The following is a 23,150-nucleotide window of genomic DNA, read 5'->3' as shown; positions in this document are numbered from 1 at the left end:
GGATCACTGATATACGTGATTATTTTTTCCTTAGGTGAGAGAGTGGCTGTGCCTCACCTGTCAGATGCAAAGAGCTCTGTCAGCTTCTGAACCTGAAAAGACTCCACGGCCGCAACCCCAGGCATCACAAAACAAAGTGCTTGAATCTGAACAGTGTGTCACCCCGGTCTCATCACAAACTAAAGATACTCCAACTCCTGGTATCATAGACAAGGTTGAGGAGAAACCAACTCATGTTCTGCCTCAGGCCACAGAGACATCCCATCCTGGTTTATTCAAAGTAAAGGAGGCACCAGGACCTGCTCCGTCCCACATCAAGGAGACCTCAAGTCCTGCTCTATCCCAAGACAAGGACATAACAAGTGCACTTCCGCCACAAGCCAGGGTGACTTCAACATCTGGTCCACCTCAGGCCACAGAAATATCAAGTCCAGCTCTACCCAAGGCCACAGAGATTCCAAGTCCTTCTCCACCACAGGCCAGGGAGACACCAAGTCTTAGTACACCAAAGCCAACAGAGACACCATGTCATGATCAACCCCAGGTTAAGGAGATTCCTAGACTTAGTCCACCACAGGCTGAAGAGAAACCAATTGCTGCTTCACCACAGGTGATGGATGCACCAAGTCCTAGCCCACCGCAGGAGACCGAAACACCAAGTCATGATCCACCCCATGCTAAGGAGACATCTAGTCCTGGTCCACCACAGGCCAAGGAGGAACCGATCCCTGCTTCAGCACACGTTAAGGAGACCCCGACCCATATTCCAGCACAGGAAACTGAGACAACAAGTCCTGCTATACCCCAGGTTAAGGCGACGTTGAGTCCTGCTCCACCGCCGGCCAAGGAAGCAACAATTAGTGAACCCAAACTCAATGGAACCTCTAAGGTGGTTGATAATAAGATGGAGGCCTTTGTTTCAGCCACAGACATTGTGACTCTAAAAGGGAATGAAGAACTTGCTAAAATCACTCTGGAGAAAGGAGTGAAGGCACATGAAGAACGCCTTCCTGGTGTACAACCACAGAATCTTGAAACAGTACCTTCTATGGAGAATGTTTGCAAACCATCTCAAGACTCTCCAAATAATGGCACCTCTCCTGCCAAATCTGTAATCCCAGCAGCTCAGTCTGCAAATCAGACATCTGGGGGACTTGGCTCGGGAAGTCCTAAATCAGAGCATATGCCTTCAAACACAACAGAGTCAGTAAAGGGGAAGATGTTTGGTTTTGGTTCATCAATCTTCAGCTCTGCATCCACTTTGATAACGTCTGCTGTCCAAGAAGATTCACGTACAACACCACCAGGGTCTCGCAAGATGTCTCCACCAGCTCAGGTTTCCCGCAAGATGTCCACTACAACCGATATTTCTCAAAAATCCACACCACCCGTCTCACCAAAACTTCTTCCCTCAAAGGACACCAAACCAACTCCTGTCAAGAAAGCGGAGCAAGAGAAGAACCCAGAACAGCCTCAGCAGGCTCCATCATCACCATCAGTACAGGCCAAAGTGGAAAAAAATCCATCAGAGCCTCTAAAGGTAGCGGCTTCCCAAGCTCTGCCTAATGCAAGCCAGTCCACCTGTCCACTCTGTAAGGTGGGACTCAACATGGGTTCCAAGGATCCTCCCAACTTCAACACCTGCACTGATTGTAAGAACACTGTTTGCAACCAGTGTGGATTTAATCCTATGCCAACATCAGTAGAGGTAATTTAACTTAAACTGTTCAATTCTTATTTAAAAAAAAGCATATAAGCAAATCAAGGAAGCAATTATTTTGCATTACATCTGTCGTCACGTGTTTGTTCTTGTATGATTTCTTTTTTCTCCTTAGATGAAGGAATGGCTATGTCTCAATTGTCAAATGCAGAGAGCCCTAGGAGTATCTGAACCACCTGGCCTTCCTATGATTAAATCTCAACCATCTTCAGTACAGATGACAAACAAACCTGCCCCCTCACCCATGGACCAGGGAGCAGTACCAATTACTACTGAGGACAGGACTCCTAAGCACCTCTCACACAAGCAGGAGCCTGTGACATTATCCACTGGGAAAGAAAAGGAATCACCTCCACAAGATGTATCAAAATCACAGATTTCCCCATCAGTTCCCCAACAATCAAAACCCCAGCCTTCACAAACGTTGAGCCCCTCTGCCAAGTCTGCCCCTCCTACAACACAGAATGTCAAAAAGGAGTCTGGTGGTTTCTTTGGCTTTGGAGGTCCGAAACCCGAACCTGTTTCTACCAAGCCTGCAGAGTCGGTTACTGGAAAAATGTTTGGCTTTGGTTCCTCGATCTTCAACTCTGCGTCCACCCTGATAACCACACCACCTGTTTCTCCAAAAATGTCTGCCACAAGGGACACCAAACCACCTCCTATCCAGAAAGCAGAGCAAGAGAAGAAGCCAGTGCAACCTCAGCAGGCCAAGGCTCCCCCATCACCATCAATACCAGCCATAGTGGACAAAGGTCCATCAGAGCCTCCAAAGGCAGCAGCTTCCCAAGCTGCTCCTAAAGCAGGCCAGTCCACCTGTCCACTCTGTAAGGTGGGACTCAACATGGGCTCCAAGGATCCTCCTAACTACAACACCTGCACTGATTGTAAGAATACTGTCTGCAACCAGTGTGGATTTAATCCAATGCCAAACACAAAAGAGGTATGTAAATCCCTGGTCCTGAATATTTGTCTATATATGCCATGCAACAATCATTAAATATAGAATGGACCTTGTCAATATATATTTGTTTGTGGTTAAGGAATATACAGTACATTGTTGAACTTATGGAAGGTAAAATTGTTTATTTAAGTTTATTGGTTTAACTTAACATTTGATATGATCTTTAATGCAACCCATTTACTCATTCTTTCAGATAAAGGAGTGGCTTTGCCTCAATTGCCAAATGCAGAAAGCATTAGGAGCATCTGACCCCACTGTACCACCCATGATGAAATCACCAAGTCAAATTCCCAGTCACGCTGTCCTTCAAGAGAAAGACAAACAATTGGGCAAACATGAAATCCCTGTAGCTGGTGCTCAATTGCCAACCCTGACCAAAAAGGATGATAAGCTCATACCAGAGTCTTCAGAGAGCAAAGCGGTCATTTCAGGTGCGGTGTCGGAAGAAAAAGGTCTGTCTCTTAACCAGCATAAACAACAACCTGGGGTCAAACCGCCAAGTGTAGAACTATTTAATGCATCAAAGGCAGATGCTAAACCAGGGCCGGGACAACATGAATTGGATAAGCCATTGAATAAGGTTCCAAAAGCTGAAATTCCTTCTACCAAATCTGCACCAGCACCACCCCAGCCTCTAAAAACGGAGGCAGGGAGCTTCTTCGGGTTTGGTGGAGCTAAATCCCAACCCACACCTAGCAAGCCTGCAGAGTCAGTTACTGGAAAGATGTTTGGCTTTGGTTCCTCTATCTTCAACTCTGCATCCACCTTGATAACCACACCACCAGCATCCCCAAAACTATCAACTGCGAAGGACACCAAACCACCTGCTGTCCAGAAAGCAGAGCAAGAGAAGAAACCAGAGCAACCTCAGCAGGTCAAGGCTTCACCATCAGTACAGGCCAAAGTGGACAAAGCTCCACCAGAGCCTCCAAAGGCAGCAGCTTCCCAAGCTGCTCCTAAAGGCCAGTCCACCTGTCCACTCTGTAAGGTGGGACTCAACATGGGCTCCAAGGATCCTCCCAACTACAACGCCTGTACTGATTGTAAGAACAATGTCTGCAACCAGTGTGGATTTAATCCGATGCCACATTCTGCAGCAGTAAGTATTTTATTTGTTTCTGTCTTGTCTCCGTACATCTCTTTTGAACATTTTAGTAATGGCTTTGTTAACAGTGCAACCTTGTTAAACGATTCCTAAATGGAAGGGTTGTAATGAAACAATAACCATTGCTTGTTAAATTGTTCAGTTAAATAATATAATAAAATATAATGTGGTTCTGACATCCCATTCACACTAACACATTGCAGCTTTCGTCAAATGGATCTGTAGTCCTAGTATGCATGGACAAACAAAACAAAGAAAATGCAGCCTATGGGTTTGCTGACAATCGTAGCAGACACTAGACGTTGAAGCCAGAGTGAATGTGACGTTACGTAATGGCTCAAGAGAAGTGTGCTTTGGCAGACTAGCGTCACTGAAACTCTATTAAAGTGATTTAGCGTTGTGCAATAGCATTAGCGAGATGGTTTCCCCTGTTGTTGCAGTCTAGGGACTCTCCAGCCATTGCAAGAGAAGAGAGATTGTAAAGCATAATGTGTGCCAATAAGCAGAGGGGAACAAGATTGAATCCTACACAACAAGGCAGTACATTAAAGCGGCCCACATTGGGTCTGCAGGCCATTCTCTTTATCACAGATCAGTGGATCTATACAGTGTAATGTTTACTTTCTTCCGTTTTCATATAGTTCACACAGGCAAGCAAACGCACCTATAGGAGCTATAGGCCCTTGGTTAGACCCCAGTATATTGATTAATAGAATGCTGTCAACCATTAACCATTATGCTGAGGAAACCTGCCTGAGCCCGCAATGAGATTTACTGACTTGTTCTCCTCTCTGAAACACTCTCCACATTTACTTACCGGGTGAAAATCAGGAGGTTGAGCCTTGTTTTGTGATTGAAATGTCTTATGCTGCTGTACATTTGACAGGAATTGTTTTTCTAATCCATCATTGAGGTCAACATATTACTAATTTCACCCTGGAAATAGAATCTCCCTGAAGTGAGTGTTTACAGAAACCTGTGTTTGGCAATTATAATGTGGCATGTTAATTTCACAGTGTTAGGCATATGACTTCAGGCTTTGAAATAAGGTCATGTTCGCAGGTAATATTTTCACAAGGAAAGTGAGATATTATTCATCGCTCGATTATTATGGAATATGTGTTCTGCACTGACTCATGTCATTCCCCTGCTTGTGTTACCTGGGCACACACACACAGCATCACATGCATTTCACATTGTTTTAGACGGAGGCGACGTCTTTCTAGGATCTCTGAGAGCTCTTGTCTGGGACTAGGCGTTAGCTGAGGCCACTCTCAGAGAAGGCAGTGCCAGCAGCGAGTCTGTCCATTTCCTCTCGTTCTGCTCCAGCTGACAGGCTGAAAAGCCTGAGCATGATTGTTGATATCTAGGCCACACGTGTGCTTCTGTCTGTCATGTGATTCTCACATGTGTAGACAAGGTCAAACACTAATATCACAGTCTGTAAGGCAGTACTTGATCACGTTTTTGTATGTTCTGATACAAATGCATGGCCTGCCTTCCCCATCATGCAACACTGCAACTGGGGATTCATCAGTTGCAGTAAACATGCAGCACATTTGAAACCTTTCAATTAAATGGAACTGATGTTCAGCCAGGTTAGGCCTGTAAACACTGAGTAATGCTTTAATGTAGACTGGCCGGTCCAAACTGTTGGCATGGCGATAAGGAGAGTTGTCTGGGATGGACCTCATTCCCATTTTACAATTAGTTAATTCCTGTCTCAGCAGTTAATGGGGTTAAGCAATTTCAGGAATGATATGCTTTGATCCAATCAACGTTGAAAGGAGTGTGTCAGTCATTTTAGTTTAAGAACACATATGATTTGAGCAGTGGTCCCTCTGTACTGGGGTAATAAAACATGTCCTTTATCTTTGGATTGTTCATATTGGAAACAGGGGGTCATTCGCTGAGAGCAGTTAATGTATCGGTCAACTCTTCATCACTGATTCTACTGGTCCCTACTGGAAGTTGGAATAGTATGCCCTTATCTTGTCATTTTTCTGTGTGTGTGTGTGTGTGTGTGTGTGTGTGTGTGTGTGTGTGTGTGTGTGTGTGTGTGTGTGTGTGTCTGTGTCTGTGTCTGTGTCTGTGTCTGGGTGTGTGTATTTGGACCTTAATAGTGGGTCAACTGTATGCACTTTAAATAGTGAGTTTGATGTTGAGCACTGCTTAAGAGGGCATACAAATGCATTAATTGAAAGCGTGAGAAATCAGAGGTGTCGATGTAAGGTCCTTTCTCTCTTGACACTGGGAAAAAGCACAGGTTGATGGAATAAATGTTTACAAGGGGAAAAGCCTTTGTCTCCAATCAAAGACCTTGCGTTCGTAAGCTGTGGTTTTGAGTACAGAGCTCTGTGTTTTGCAGCGTACCAGTCAAGGCGGTAAATAACATGCTTGGTGGTGATATAATGTGAAGCTCAGCACATCCAGCGAGATGCAGCAGGCCTTGTGAGTCAGCAGCCCAGCCTTGTTTGATTGCTGTTACGGTGAAGGTCTGGGAATTCAGTGTGCAGGCTGGTCACCAGCTGACGCACACACACAGCCTTCCAGATTGCTTTCCACTTCCAAAGCAGTGGTTTTAAGCTTCGTTTTTTTGTTTTAGTCCTAATAGTGTGTGTGTGTGTGTGTGTGTGTGTGTGTGTGTGTGTGTGTGTGTGTGTGTGTGTGTGTGTGTGTGTGTGTGTGTGTGTGCGCGCGCGCGCGTGCCATTGTACACATCATTGATGGCTGAAAATTATGCAACGGTTGGTACATTGCCAGGTATGTTCGTTTCATAAATCGTCTAGCTAGATCTGGATGACTAACTCAATTCATAAACACTGCCGCTCAGGAAATGTTTTTAACGACAGAGGTCAACGATAAGTTCTTGTTATAGAGGTAGGCTGCCCATGTGACCTGTGCACGGACCATGTTACACCAAAGCTGATGAAGTACCAGCCTCTATCGACATGCATCTGTAACGTAGGCCATAGGGCTAAAATCCTAGCTCTTTTATTCATCAACCTGTGACATGTATAGTAGGTCGCTGTTAGGAGGCTGCTGCTTGCAGAGTTACCCAAGAGTAGATCTAAACAGCTGGCAGCAGCCATAGGCACCCTGGCAGTGTGGACATGATCTGCTATTTGTACCCATAAGTCTGCATGTTTGTAAATCTACGTATATTTCGAATTCTGATGGAAATGTATGTCATTTGTAAATTCAACTAAAGCATTTAGAATATACTTGACTGTGGAGGTTGGGTACAAAATAAGGAGAATTAGGTGGTTAGGTAGAAGATAGTCAGACTTAGCTTGGGGCTGCGCTTGCACCTGGAGAGTTGTGACAGATAGGGCCATATTTAGACCAGAGAGTGAGGAGGAGGAGGAGGAGGAGGAGGAGCAAGGCACTGCTGCAGCATTTAGAAACACATGGCTCTTGCTCAGCCATCTGTAAACACAACCCTTTGATCTTCGATACTCTGTTTTCCTGGCAGGCACTTCTAAGTTTTTCCTGGTTAATAGAAGCAGAAGTTGGATGTTGATAAAAAGAGGTTGAATGTTATTTTATGAGTTTTGCAGGTTTGGTCTTTAGATGGGTCTTTCTTGAATTATCACCATTCCAAAGGCTGTTCATTACTTTGATACCGTAAGCACTGATCCTGAATCATTGAAAAAAGGTGCATTTAAAAAGATCTCCCATCTTCCGTGAGTGTAATTGCATCATAAAATGAGAACATAATTCTATTCATCAACATTTCAGCATTGATTAACTACATTTTAGTTGGATTATGCATAGAACAAATTGATGACAAACTAAATCATGCAATCAATGCAGAATCGATTATGAATTAAAATGATATTGCAGCTACACGCTGCAGTTATTGAACAGTGTGTCTTTTCGTTAAGCTGTCATCCGAGAACATCATATGAGAGACATCATGCTAGATATTTTATCGTTGTATTAAATAAACAGAGACAGAACCCCCAGCCCCCCCCCCCCTTTCATACACACACACACACACACACACACACACACACACACACACACACACACACACACACACACACACACACACACACACACACACACACACACACACACTGAAAGACAGAGCGAAAGACACATCACATATTAAAGCGACAGGCCTTCATCTTATGGACAATATCTCTGTTTATGTATGGGTCTAGGACACACATTTGACATAACACATAGGAGTCATGCTATGAAGTCTGCACTCACACAGAATACAGCACTTGTGTGTGTTTTGAGGTGCCTGAGAATCTCCTGACACACAAGGTCATTGGAATGTAGTAGTCACCAAATCCTCCTCATGGACTGCCCTGTGTATGATAAACCTCCCCTCTTTAATGAGAGATCATTAGAGAGACGTATTGATCATTTCAGAGACCTTCCTTTTCTTTGAATCTCAATTAAATGTAAATCTGAATGGTTAATGTTTCTACGGAGGATATCTTTCCGAAATTATTCAGATGGCCTGTAAAACAGATTTACTTTTATTTTTTGCGGGATTAGCATTTCTTTTGCGATATCTTGTCAGAGAAAATCGGATAATTTGAATATTCCCTAATGATTTGTTCCATGGATTATTTTAAATTAATATTTAATCTCAAAAATGTCTGAGATTGGCCAAACTCAAATAGTGCAGAACTGAAGTCAATAAAGTAATTGTCAATATGATTATGTCTCTGGTGGCTATGTCTGCCATCTGTGAAACCAGCTGTAATGGTGTATGGACTAACTTTTTAATCAACCCATTGATGAATAAACCTGTGGTCTCATAACAAATAACTTAGTCTGACCACTTTCCCACTTCTAATGTTTACTTACCTGTTTCACTGTTCACTGTGATTTTAGGAGGAATGGCTTTGTCTGAACTGCCAGACTCAGAGAGCTCTGTCAGGACAGCTGGGAGACTCGAGGGAACTGTCCCATGTTTCACCTGCACCTGCCAAGCCTTTGACACAGTCCACGGCTCCACCCTCAAAGATGGAACCCACCACTGTGCCGGCGCAGGATGGGTCGACAGCTCCTCCCACCAAGGCAGAGTCAACAGCCGTGGCCAAAAACGAAGAGTCTTCTGCACTCACCGCTACGTTCGGCAAGCTGGTTGCCCGGCCAACAGAAACTCCAATTCAGAAAGAAGAGTCTAAACCTCCTGTCCCAAAAGAGCAGGAGGATCCTGTCAAACCAGAGGACACCACCGCCAGCGTAACAACAACAGGAGCGTCCCTTGAAACCAGGGCTGCAACAGTTCAACAAAAGGCAGAGATGGCAGATGTGAATACTGCCAAAATGGACATCATTACGGCTGTATCTACAAACGATAACACAATGACCATAAAAATGGAATGTCCTGCTACTAAGGAGGAGAAGGACGCTAAACCTAGCATACCTGTTGCGATTGCTGTGGCTGTCCCTGTGACTGAGGCCTTGGTAAGACCACTTTCTCTTGTTCATGAAAAGGTCAGCACAGTACCTCCGGAGATAACCCCTGCACCCACTCTGGCTGCTGAACACATCAATGATCCGGAGAAGGTTGTCGAGGAAGAACATGTGCAGCCCTGCAGTGTCACATTGATCGCAGAAGCGACAAAACCTTTAGGGCAGCAAGTCGAGGTCCAACAGGAGCAAGATCAAATGCAGCCAGCAATGGGTCAAAGGCCGCTTGATCTGCCGGACATCGTCACATTGAATGGCAAGGAAGTGGCTGAAAAGAACAAAATCATTACAGAGCACCAATCAGCGGCCTCAGATACAACCATTTGTAATGTAAGTATATCACCGTTTAACAAAAATAAGAATCTATATTCTATACTCTCTATATTCTATACTCTCTCTCTATCTCTCCCTCTCTCCCTCTCGCCATATTTAAATATGTGCAATATTTTTTGAAAATGAATAGTGGGTACATCGTATACAACTATCTTCAAATTATAGGGGGACAGGGGAAAGCGCAAATTATGTCAAATTAAACCAGCATGTTCCTATGAATATTGATATCAAATGTAACTATGCATGAAGTGAATATTTTATGTTTCTGGTTACAAACCTCCCTTTTTTTTTCTTCTATAATCTCCTTTAAAACCAGGATGAGTCCACAGAAGAGCCCATTCAAGTGAGAAAAGCTTCTCTCTCTGCTGGACAGGAAAATGTTATCCTGACTTCAGAGCCAGAGTTAAAGACAAGTGATGCAAACAGAAAAACAGACCAGTCACAACTAGTTACAGATGTGAGGGAAATAGTCGATATTCCTGTTGAAGATGCAATCAACGATTCATCTCTGCAAATAAATGAGGCAGTTAAAGAGAGGAGACGCCTTAGTTTCCAACCAATGGAGGAGAGCAGTGCAAGTGAGTTTTCACCTTCCCCTTCACCTCGAGTCCAGAGGAGAAGGCTTAAGATTACCTCCATTTCGTCAAGCAGTGAGGATATTAAAACGGAAAGTGCTGAATCATCTGCAGAGGATGAAGACTTTATCCGACAGCAGATAATGGGTATGGGTGGTGAAGAGGAAATGTCTCTCTCTGAGGATGAGAAAGACAGGAAACTGACAAGCGATGAAGCCGTCATTGAGGTTGGCGTTGATAATGCTCCAGTGACAACCCAGCAACAGCTGACTAAAGTGGATACAGATAATGAAGACCAACTGGCAAGGAGGATGTCCCAGCCAGGGATAGATGCTGGAATCACACAAGATGACCCTGAAACGGCGCCATCCACTGTTATCAAAAAGGCAACGCCAGTGACGAGAATGAGACAGAGTACTGATGAAGATGTTGAAAGTATCACTGAATCTCTATCGAAGGGCTCATCAAGCGTTCAGGCATCTAGCTTCACTCCAGAGAATTCTCACACGTCCGCCTCTTCTCTGGAGGAGGATAGTGACAGCAGCCCAAGTCACAAAAAAGTGGACAAGCACCACCGCAAAGCAAAGCACAGGCAACCAGGCCAAACTCTCCCCACCATTGCAGACTCTTCTGAGGAGGATGAGGTAAAGGAAGAAAGGGAGATCTTTGGAGATCAACAAACTACAAAAGATGGTGACCATGTTGAAAAGAGGATTACCAAGAAGTCTCGCAAAGACAAAGACGAATTTAAATCCCAAAGAAAACACGCTGAATTAGTTTCAACAACCAGCTATGCCTCTCCACTGGAGGATACCTCACATTCAGACGATTTCCCTCGGTCCAAAGCGATTGGGGAAGCCAACATGACCACTAGCTCAGAGAACTGTAGCAGTGTAGAACATGAACCAGATGCCACTGTTGATGTGCAGACAGGAAGCAAGCCCTCACCAACAGTCATACCAATGATCCCTGCTGATCAATCTGGCAATATCTTTATGAAACATTTGAAGAGTGCCGATGAAGTATATGAGGACATTATTCAGAAAAGTAGAGCTATACCTGGGGACAGCCCTCCCAGCGTTGAGCCACTTTATGAAGGAATGACAATTGAAGACTATCTATACGAGTCTTTAGTTGTGGAACCTGAATTCAAACTAGATGATGCCCAACAGATGGGACAAATTGATGACACTAGCTTTGAGTCTGTAAAGAAACTCAGGTCCCCAGAGGACGTGTACGAGGAAATGATGCAGAAGAAAAGGGAACTGATGATGATAGAAGAAGAGTTCCAACAGGCCCAAACTGCCATGGAATCCTCCACATCCGATACGTCTATTAACGTTCTATCCCCAGATGTCGAGACCTGTGTGGTGACCATCATCACAGAACAGCCAACCCCTCCGGATGAAACTGAAAGGATTATCTACGTGGCTGATTATGACAATGATCTAACGGTGAAGAAAAAGAAGCGACCAGCTCCACCTCGGCCCTCTGCTCCGCCTAAACGGGTGGGGGAGAGGACTGAGGTAACGAGTGCCCCCACCACACCAACTGGAATAGGCTTTGTTAGGCCAATGACACCTCAAGATCCTGCTCTGAGGAAATCTCTGTTCCCTATACCAGATCTCAAGATAACCCAATGTTCGTCTGGTGAGGATGAGGAGGACAGTTTCGCAGAGGAATATGGTGTTGGTATGTCATCTGATATTACTCCCAGTGATGATTCTGATGCTAAAGATGAGCCCAGTGCTAGCCCAACGTTTTCAGAATATGACATGGAGCCTATCAGTGTAGTGTGTGAGATTCCAGAGGCTAGGCCTATCCCAAATCCAATATCTGCCCCGGAGTTAATCACTACACCTTCCTCAGTATCATCGGTATCCCCCCCAACTTCACCACCAACTCCAGACTTCAGTTTAGCATCAAATGCCACATCTTCGTCAGAAGGAACCCCATTGTCTACACCAATGCCACCAACTGCTGTTGTAGCCCAGCCTCAAGCTAACATGTCTCAGCCATCAATGGCCCCAATTGTAGCTTTTCCATCAACTGAAGAATTAGTTTATTCTCTAAAATCCGTTATAGTTACAATACCAGATGTGGTATCTGACCCAGAGAGATTTTATGCAACAGTCTCAGGTCCAAATGAGGTTTCTCAAGCTCGTAGTCTAAATCAATACTCAAAACAGATTGCAGAACATGTAGGTATTCAAATGCCAGCCCTGGCTTCCTCACCATTTGAAATGCACACTAGGGCTTCAACTGCCGTGTGTGTATCAACACCAGGGCCAACACCTGCTGTTGTTTCAGCAACAACAGCACCCATTACAGCACCAGCTGTAACTCCAGCGTCCATTCAAACTATATCCCCAGTAGCCACCCCTTTGCCATCCCCTAGGCCTTTCATTGTTCAAATGCCAGATTTGGTTTCTACTACAACCCCTCTCACACCACAGGCTCCACTACCAGTTTCTGCACTGGTAACTTCCCCCGTTTCAGCAAAAGCCACCATAGTCCACTCATTCCCTGTTCAGGAGGCTGTCCAATTGCCCACGCCAGTGATAGTTCATGCTCAAGCTCAAACAGCTACTGTGTCGTCATTAACTTCTGGAACAACTACAGTGATCAAAAGGAAAGTGCCCCCGCCACCGCCTCCTCGATCTACGTCTGTTTCCCTCTCTGCCGTGGACCCTTCACCTATCAATACTGTGCAAAACAGCTCCCATACTATGACCACTACAACAGCTACAGTTGCTGGCCAACCAATGCAGTCTGTATTTGTGGATATACAGCCATGGATGGATACCCAACATGACAATGTTTCTGTTCCCCAAGTGGTTCCTCCAACAAGACAAGGACATGTAGTTATTATAGTACCAAGTGTTGAAAACACTGCTTTTCTTGGTCGATCCACAGAAGATGAATCAAGTACCTTAACTTCCGCTGCTCAGTTGACGCATGGGAATGTGGCTCATGTGGCTCCCATTGTGTCCAGTAAAGAAACAACATTGATGAAAGCTCTGCCGGTTGCACCCCCAATTCCAACTGTTTCCTCTAAACCAATTGCTGCAAGAACTACAGACACAGTAGAAATACGAGTTGCAGAAACTCCTCCACCAATCGCTGTCCCTTTGCCAATGGTATATTCAAACCTACCTGTCTTAATTTCACCGGCCCCATCTGTTGTTTCAATATCCACAGCTAAAACATCACAAGCCCCTGTAACATTATCAAGCCCTAGTCATTCTGTAAAACCTCCACCACCCATACCTCCAAAGCCTGTTTCTATTCCAGCTGGACTGGTGTTCAGCCATAAACCAGGGGAAAGTGTCAAACCACCTGCTCATCCTGTGGCTCACAAAGCTGCAACACTTCCAAGAACAAGAGAACCCCCGAACGCTTTGTCATTCAGTTTGACTAGACCCGTAGAATCTAGACTGAGTGCCACGTCTCCGAAGTCTCCGTTGTCACCTAGACACGGTAAATGTTTGCAAACCTATGTAGTCATAACTCTTCCATCTGAGCCTAGCTCACCAACTGAGAGCATAACTGTTCAGGCTCCAGTAAGGAGAGGGTCTATTTCTGCAACAAGAATTTCAGGAGTACGTACCACACCAACAGAGCAAAACAGATTCACTGAGGTCTTTTCTGCCCCAGCGACATTATGCAGGGCATCGGTGCCCACTGTAAGACATACACCTCCAATATCAGTAGTTACATCTGCTGTAGAAGCGCCAGTCCTAGTCTCTGAGTCAAGTACTGTTACTGCCCAAATACAGAGAAACACGAATCAAGCTCTAGCAGAACAACATCTCTCATCAGTGCCTTCTGCCATGGCAGAGACATCAGGTCAGCAAGGTCTAATTCAATCTTACAGTGTTCCACCTCCTATCAAGAAACCATATTTACACCTGACGGCAAAACAAATGGAGCTATTTTCTCAGCCAGCTCCGTTGACGTCTCAAATCATCACAATGCCTCTAGAGCCGGCGGCTCCTGTTGAACCCTGTGCTGTCCAAGTCACTGCCCTAACACCATCTATTCCCTCTGGGGAATCAGAAGTCATAGACATTACATATGAAACATCTGTGGTTGAAATACCTACTGAAGTGCTTTCTGTGGCAGAAAACATCATGCAGCAACAGCCCAGAGAAATACCTGTTCCTCATTATGTGAGCCAAGAAATACATGTTGAATATCCACAAGAGGCTACTCATGTTGAATATCCACAAGAGGCTACCATGCTCGCAAGCACAGTACCCATTCCATTGGCGGCCCGGCAAGTATCATCACCGGTATCTGCGATGTATGAGGATATTTTCATACCAACAGAGGTCATATCTCACAAGGCTGTTGCTGAAATACCATTACAAGAAGTGGTGCAGCATTCAGTTGTTCATAGAGCACCCACTGGAGTTGATGCAGTGACCCCCCCTCCAAATGTTGAGTTGGCTACGGAGGTTATTTCAACTCATGTCGGAGTTCCAGCATTACTCGCAGCTTCACCATTTACTCCCGATGCTTCAGTGGCTTTCCCATTAACTGGTGTACATGCAGCAATGTCAGTAGTTCCGGAAAATAGACCAACCCCTGTTGTTATGGAAGAGACACTAATGCCATTGTATCAAGCGATACCTCCTGCCATTTACAACCCACTGGCATATGTATCTGCACCTCCAGTGATGCCACAAGCGGCAACAGTAGTAGATGCTATTCTGATGCACCCTGTATATGAGATACCTACAGAGATCATACCAGAACCGGTAATCGAGCATCAGAGAGTAACTAGTGCAATGGTTTTCCTACCACAGTCCGAAATACAAATTGGTGTTATTAAAACTGAGGCCATAACTACAAGTAGAAGAACTTCTATATCATCAATAGTTCAACCATCATACACCATGGGTGAGATGTCTATCTACCCCTCAGAATATGACATCCCAACACAAGTGGTCACAACAGACGCAATTGCTACCACCAGACAGGAATCAATCACCATGCAACAGCCATTCCCACTGGCACATGTGGGAACTACACCAAAAATGGAAATACCTCTGGATGTATATGGCTCTCCTCAAAACCTGTACAACAAAGATTATGTTCATTTTGTGCACCAACCACATGTGTTAACATACTCCCCATGTCTTCATGATGCTCCTAAAGATATTTTAACTTCTGGAGGTTATACAAGAAGAACCTCCATACCTTCAGTCCAGGAAATGCATCAGTCAGTGCCTGTGGCCCCAGTCCTCATCACTGAGATTCATCAAGATTCTATTGAGAGCCAGAAGGTACAGAGTCACATGTACTCTTCCTCCATCTCCACCTCAGGTCAGCCTCTGGAAAACCTTCAGAGTAGAGTGATGAAGGTGGTTACCACTGAAGTTCAGAGGACCACTGTGTCGGTTGTCCATGAAAGACTACCACAGGTCATTCCACCGAGTGTCGAAATAACAATACAACCCGAAATCACGAAGGTTCAAACCCTGCAAAAACCGAATGGGAAGGGGGTCTATCCCAGTGATGTTATTGATCTGCGCACAATGAAGGTCGGTGTCAAGATGACTGACAGTGGCATGGATCTTACCCCTACCCACTCCCGCCGACAGTCATTTTCTAGCGACTCTAGTGGTAGACAAATCACAGCTGTGCAGCCTGAGATAGTGAACCTTAGTCCAGTGATTACCACAGCTACAACTCTCTCAGTTGTAACTGATAGCATAACAATAGTCACATGCACCGCCACCATTGCATCATACAGCACTCCGGCAGAGAGGCCTCTGGACTTACAGGGCAGCATAACCTCTATGCCTTTGGCTCTTGCCACAGGCAAAACATTTGAGCCAATGGCACAAATTGTGTACAGGCCTCTGGACCCCCTACCTGTTGCACCTGTTAGCACCATGGCAAGTATTCAAGACGCACCCATGAATCTTTCTTTCGGAGCCATTACCCCTGTTGTTGAAAGACACACTTCAGTTTCTGTTGGCAATGGATATCCCGTCATTTCACTGGAGGCTACTGGTGCCATGGATCTATCAAACTACAAACCGATGAGGGCAATTGTAGCTTATTCTAGCACGAGTCCTGGAGTGGTCACCACTGTTGTGGAGGATGATGATGCCTCTCCAGTGGATTTAACAGCTGCGAGAAGAAGTGTGTGCTGTGATGTCATCTATAAACTACCATTCACCAGAAGCTGTAGAACACAGCCACCAGTTACCGCCCAGCCCGACAACCGCCTCGGGTACAGAGACTACCACTACAATACTGTAGCGACATTCGGTGTCAAAGGAGTGGATATAATTAAAGCCTCTGCATCTGAGACAAATCTGGCAGAATCTGGACTTTTTAGCTATGAGCCAAAGAATGGCTTTGCATACTTTAGTGGATCATCGGACGGAGCAGTAGACCTAACACCGTCTCAACTTTCTGCTGGTGAGTACAAAATAGGTGTTGCCTACAATGTTCAGTATGGTGATATGCAAATTATTATTGTAAACAATTCCATTAAACTGTGCACTCATGCTGCATTCAAGAAGCCCAGAACTCCAAAGAAACGAGCTCCAACGTGTTAAAAATTAATTGAACGGTTGTACACATCAGAGCTTCGACCTACCTTAATAACATCAAACATGGCGACTTTCGTCGTTAATGGATATTAAACTATTATAACCGTTTTTGTTGATGTCCACAATATAGCAAATTTCCTGTGGAGTTCGAAGTTGTCTTGGACGCGGTATAATTTCTTGCATAAATTGTATAGATAAATATAACTTCCTCTTTTCACTCCTTATGTTGATTTTTCATTTGCATGCAGTAGTTTTCTTAGTCTTTATTGTTTGTTCTAATCTTGAATATGATTTAATTGTTTCATTTGCATGTTTGCCATTTTTAATCATTTGTTTTCTTTGCTTTTCTTCTTTCTCTCTTCTTTCTTCTTCTTTTTTTATAAACAGATGCATGCGTGTGCCTGCGTGTTCTTCCTCAATATTTTGGCTTTGCATCATGCTAGCCAATATGACTCAAGATTTGCATGTATAATTCCAGTCTAATCAGAAGTGCATGGATTTTATACATTCATCTTAAATCCTTGTATAAATGATCGACATATACCAATATTTTTGCATTCGATATGGCAGGTACAGCCATAGACTACACCAGCAAAGCAGCAGAAGAATATGCTGGGATGGCCATGGTTCCATATTCCCAGATCCCTGCAATTGGATATGGCGTAAATAATACATTAAGGACCTCAGATGGATTTGTGTACTCCTCTGTATCAGCCCCAATCCAATCCTATGCTGTAACTACTCAGCCTGGCTCAATTTTCAGTGCTACCTTACCTTCTACAACCGCCCTCCAGAACCAACTAGTGCCACACCCCTATGGCTTCCTTCCCACCCCAGATCCTAGCCAGATCATTCCTCTTGACGTTGGGCTGCATAAGGAGCTGGTGCCATCAGCCCTCTCTGAACTTCTCACTGGCTACCCTGAAATGTACTCAGACACAACCCTGGAAGCCATTGCAGCTTCCCTCGACGCTCTGGCCTCCTCGCCTATGTTCCCCGGTCTGGACAACACCAAGATGGCCCAGTATCAAATGGAGAGGGAGTTTCTGGAATTAGAGAAGCTGAAGCAGCTTTGCTTGGCTGAAGAACTTGAGTGGGAGAGGCACGAGATTCAGCGTTACCGGGAACAAGAGCAGTTGATGGTCCAGAGAGAGCTTGAGGAGCTCCAGTCGTTGAAACAGCAGCTTCTATTACAGCAAGAGGAGGAACATCATGCGCATATGGTCGCTCAGCAGGAGACGTATACTCAGCAGAAAGAGCAGCTCCAACAAATACAGCATCTCCAACTGCAGCTCCAGCAGCAACTGGATGACCACTATAAGACCTCAGGTAGCCCAGGCAACCTCTTAGATGCTAAATATGCAGGCGTAGGGGATAATGGCCAGTACTGGCCTGTTAGAGATGAGGGTACAAGTCCCATTCCAAGAGGGGTACAATTAGATGGATGCCAGGATCAGCGGATCAAAAAGCTTTCAGATGGTTCTAGGCAGGCAGATCAGGACACAGGGAGGAAGATAGTGGATAGTGGTGTACAGACAGACGACGAAGACTCCCCAGACAAGCAGCATGTCGGGAGGAAAAAGAGAAACAAGAGAAATGATGACAGCAGTGCCCAGACGGATGATGAAGATCAGGACGAGTGGGATACGCCCACGCGTTCTCGGCGGCGGACCCGTAAGCACAGTGGCGAAGGGAAACATGCTTCGAGAGTATCCAGCATAGCGGTCCAAACCGTGGCAGAGATTTCCGTTCAGACCGATCACTCTGGCTCCCTCAAAAGGCCCAACATGCAGATGGATACTAAGGTTGAAATCATCAAGCACATCTCAGCCCCCGAAAACTCCAAGAGAGGAGGCAGTTTGAGCTGTCAAACAGACTCAGACAGAAGGCACCCTGAGATTGGATTTACAGCACATTTTATCACAGATACCCCTGCAAAAACAAGGGTAAGCTACTCCCCTGTCTCGCCACTGTCCCCGGATAAATCGATGGGAGGCAAGAAGATGCTGACTGCTGACCCATCCAGGTTTTCCTCGAGCCCCAGGATGCTGAAACCAGGGCAGAAATCTCTGTCCGATCCCAAGTCACTCAGTCCGAGCACTGATGAGAGGATCAGTGGATACTATGACAGCTTTACTGTAAGTTGAATCAGAAATTAATACACATAATAATAAAAAATAAATATAATACAATTGTAGAATACTATTGAAATATATAAATGTACAACTTAAATACATATATTTAATCGTACAATAATGTCATCTTATAAAGTTGTGTTGTGTGTTGAAGGGCCGATGCTCTCCTTCTGGCACCGGTAAGAAAGTGAAGCGGACTCTGCCTGACCCCCCCCCTGAGGACGACTCCCTGACCGGCCGGTCAGGCTACAGCACCAACTCCGCCCGCCGCCGGCTCGCCCGCAACACAACGATGGCGCGGGCCAAGATCCTGCAGGACATCGATAAGGAACTGGATCTGGTGGAGAGAGAATCCTCCAAGCTCCGTAAGAAACAGGCAGAACTGGATGAAGAAGAGAAAGAGATTGACGCCAAGCTACGGTAAAAAAAGAAAAAACATCAATTGCATCACAGAAATAATTACGCTCAAACCACGTGAACCACATTTTGTTTCTATATTTTCAATATTGTTGAATGTATTTGATTTGTTGATTAAGTGGCGCAAGATAATGTCTTGCAGCCTCCGCCCCATTAAACCATTATTTCATGCATGCATGATTCACCTCTCACCTCTCCACTAGCTAAGTGGGCAAACTGGCTTCCCAGGCATCAGTCACTGAGACCCCTCCATATTCACACATAGTAAAGGTACCACTGTGTGAACACCATGCAAATCTTTTTACCTCTTAGGCTTTTGTGTCGGCCAAGCAATCTGTAAGAAGAACATAGAATGTAACCACAACCATACTGTCATCGTTCACAGGTACTTGGAGATGGGCATTAACAGACGGAAGGATGCCCTGCTGCAGGAGAGAGAGAAGAGAGAAAGGGCCTACCTCCAGGGGGTGGCTGAGGAGAGAGACTACATGTCCGACAGTGAGGTCAGCAATATCAGAGAGACGAGGGGCGAGGGGCGGGAAAGGCCCCGTACGGCTCCCCAGTCCGAGTTCGACCAGTTCATCCCTCCGCAGACGGAAGCTGACTCCCAGTACTCCACCCTCACCAGTCCCTACTCCCACTATGCACAGTATGCGCCTCAAACCCAGACCACCAGCCATTACACCCAGCAGAACATTTACCCGCAGCAGTCGCACTACCACGACCAGGTGTCCCCCTACCAAACCGTAGCTGACCATTCCCTCGGCCAGTCCCAGCACAGCAGTTACCAGCACGCGCTGCTCCTGCAGTCGGGGAAGCAGCGACAGACCAACATCTCTGACCTGGAGCCGAAGATCACCACCAACTACGAGGTGATCCGGAACCAGCCTCTGCTCATTGTGCCAGCCTCCACAGACAGCGGCTACGAGGTGGCCCACCTGGGGGGGAAATACGGAAGCCTTGACCTGAGGCTGGGGCTAGAGGAGAGGAGCATGGCCTCCAGCCCGATGTCCAGCATCTCCGCTGAGTCCTACTATGCGGATATAGAACACCACAATGCCAGGAACTATGTGCTGATTGACGACATAGGCGAACTGACCAAGGGATCCACAGGGTTGGGTTCTGCCGGCCTGGGGTCTGGGTTCAGCCTGCCTGATAAGGACCTGTCCAAGGCGGATAGACTGCTTCGAGCTGCAGAGGCCAGACGCACAGCAGAGGTAAATGCTACTTATTTAGTTATGTTGAGCATACAGCCCTGACAAATCTATCAGTCTTGATAGGGCGTTGTTTGTTGACAATTTTGTTTAGAAAGTGCTCCTTTCTATTTCTTTCGAAGGTAAAATATGCAAAATGCTAGAGGGATCTAGGGTTATTGCTCTAACTCTGCAGCAAAATCAGCGACAAATCTTATTTCAGATCTCATGTTCAATTTCAAAAAGCATGCCTTGCTGTTAGAGGGTGCGCAGGGGATGCAGAGAGTGGGGAGAGGGAGGGTTGGGAGCGGAGGGTTTTATTCAGTCAATATAAACTGAAGCTGGCTTGAAATCACAAATCTGGCGTATTGTAACCTTAAGCCTTAACTTAGTATAAAAAATGTGCTTGTTTAGTAGGATTTAACGGATATGAATGAGTGTAATTGGTTAGAAATTGCATATCGATCCCTCAGCTATAAGTGAGTGAAATGCACTAAGAATATCTGTCTGGAGTGTATCGTGCCTGCATTTGAAAGAGACAATTTCGATCTAAGACTGCTCCCGGATCATTCGAACAACCAGCCCTGGTCAAACCCCCTGTCAATTACATATGTGTGAAATGCAACATTTCCCAAAAGTGCAGAAGCATAGGGAGGGAGGGAGACGAGAGAGAGACGACGTAATTGGTTGTTTAAATTAATAATCTGCTCTTCTGCTCTCCCTCTCTCTCTTTATAAATCTTGAATCTTACCTACAACAGCTTTAGCGATAATATTTAAATAATTGAATTACATATGTAATAAAACACCATTGCACGGTATCTGATAATGGTCATGACTTTATGGTACTATTACGTTTATTATGTATACTATACATCATCTCATTGATATTTCATCTTTTTCAATTCTAGGTCGCAGATTTCTTAGGGCAGTCTCGGCTGCAGGGTTACGTGAAAGGGGACGACGACACCATGGAAGAGCCTTATGAGCTGAAGCTCCTGAAGCAGCAGATCAAGCAGGAGTTCCGACGAGGAACCGAGGGACTGGAACATCTCACAGGTTTGGGCCTGCCTCAATACCTCCCTAGTGACGCCAACTTCCGTCATTTCCCCAAAGGAGAAAAGTACAGCATTGGCAGACTGACCCTGGAAAAACAGGCTGCAAAGCAATTACCTGCCGCCGTTCTTTACCAGAAACAAGTCAAAAATAAAAAGGCCCAGATAGATCCAAAAGCGATCACCAAATGTTCCCCTATTCAAGAAAATCGCGATCTTGAACCCGACTACGGTAGCTATATGGGCTCTGGATCCTCGTCTGTGACTAACCTAGCTACCAGGGCCAGGTTGCTGCAGGATGAGATCACGTTCGGGCTCAGGAAGAACTTATCCGAACAGCAGAAATACCTGGGCTCGTCTCTGGGGGCCAATCTGTCTGGCTCTCTCAACCAAGGCCAGGCCCTGGGCCTGGGCCCCCCCATGCGGTCCTCCGTCCACGACGACGGGACCTTCCCCAGCGGGAGCCGCTCCCGGCCCTCCTCGCGGCCCTCCTCGCGGCCCTCCTCCGTCTACGGTTTGGATCTGTCCCTCAAGCGAGATCTGTCCAGCTCTTCTCTACGGCTGAAAACGGAAGGGGAGGTCCTGGACGCGGCGTTCGCCCCCGGGGTGGCCAGGGCCAAACCCACCAGCCTGCCCATCAGCCAAAGCCGTGGGCGTATCCCCATCGTGGCCCAGAACTCGGAGGAGGAGAGCCCCCTGAGCCCCGTGGGCCAGCCGATGGGCATGGCCAGGGCCTCGGCCGGCCCCCTCCCCCCCATCTCCGCCGACTCCCGGGACCAGTTCGGCTCCAGCCATTCGTTGCCAGAAGTGCAGCAGCACATGAGGGAGGAGTCTCGCACGCGAGGTTACGACCGAGACGTTGCCTTCATGATGGACGACATGCAGGGCGCCATGTCTGACAGCGAAGGTAAATGGGGCATGACACCGACGCGGCGGCCCCAAGTGCTGGACCTGCTTGTGCATGCTCACTCTGGTGGTTGTTTTTCCTGACCCCCCCCCCCACACACCCCCCACCCCCCATCGTCGACTGGCACCCACTCAGTCGTCCGTAGGCCAGACAGTGAATTGCGTTCTTGTAATTCGCTGTGGTTTTTCCTGTCCGGTGTTATTTGTCACGTGAGATGTTGCATGATATTCTTTTTGGTGTTTAGTGTGCATTTGTTTGTTTGCCGATGCATACATTCAGCTCCTGTGGAGGTATGTGATCAAAGTGGTCTCCGGCTCACGTTATCTGGTGTCTTTGATTGTCTGTGATATCAAACTGTGCACTTTCTATTTTTCTAAACATATAAATAAAAGATCTATTTTCAAGCAAATACTTGGTAGACACTGTAGTGCATATATGAGAAATGAGAGTTTACCCTAGCCAGAAGGACGCCTGGCCTCGGTTGCCAGTATTGTAAAATAGTGTCTTCTGTGGGAAGTAGGGCATTGCTTCTGAACAAATATATATATATATATATTTATTTCCTTGAAGCTCTTTTGGATCTTCTTAACGACAAAGCCACAGTGCTGAATCACAGTAACCCACAACTGGGTTTACTGAAACATTGGAGAGAAGCTATAGTGTATATATTCTTATCTTGGAATATATCATTTGTAAATATATAATGTGTATAGCACATACTTTTACATACACACTG

The 23,150-nt window shown here is 45.8% G+C and overlaps 1 protein-coding gene across 2 annotated transcripts in view; it reads left to right on the top strand.

Moving 5' to 3' along the window:
• The window catches only part of pclob (piccolo presynaptic cytomatrix protein b), a 60,183-nt gene that overhangs the window by 10,186 nt on the left and 26,847 nt on the right, over positions 1 to 23,150 (top strand). For both annotated transcript variants that reach the window (XM_030366431.1, XM_030366430.1), the window contains exons 11-19: positions 35 to 1,708; positions 1,836 to 2,660; positions 2,875 to 3,780; positions 8,644 to 9,558; positions 9,878 to 16,574; positions 17,279 to 18,846; positions 18,998 to 19,263; positions 19,646 to 20,477; positions 21,364 to 22,414. In XM_030366431.1, coding sequence (XP_030222291.1) covers positions 35 to 1,708; positions 1,836 to 2,660; positions 2,875 to 3,780; positions 8,644 to 9,558; positions 9,878 to 16,574; positions 17,279 to 18,846; positions 18,998 to 19,263; positions 19,646 to 20,477; positions 21,364 to 22,414 — 14,734 coding nt within the window. The remainder of the gene's footprint in view (positions 1 to 34; positions 1,709 to 1,835; positions 2,661 to 2,874; positions 3,781 to 8,643; positions 9,559 to 9,877; positions 16,575 to 17,278; positions 18,847 to 18,997; positions 19,264 to 19,645; positions 20,478 to 21,363; positions 22,415 to 23,150) is intronic.

The sequence above is a fragment of the Gadus morhua genome, chromosome 9, assembly GCF_902167405.1.
Source record: "Gadus morhua chromosome 9, gadMor3.0, whole genome shotgun sequence".
In the NCBI taxonomy this organism is placed as follows: Eukaryota; Metazoa; Chordata; class Actinopteri; order Gadiformes; family Gadidae; genus Gadus; species Gadus morhua.
The sequence above is the reverse complement of the archived record's forward strand: the minus strand, read 5'-3'. Positions and strand labels throughout refer to the sequence as shown.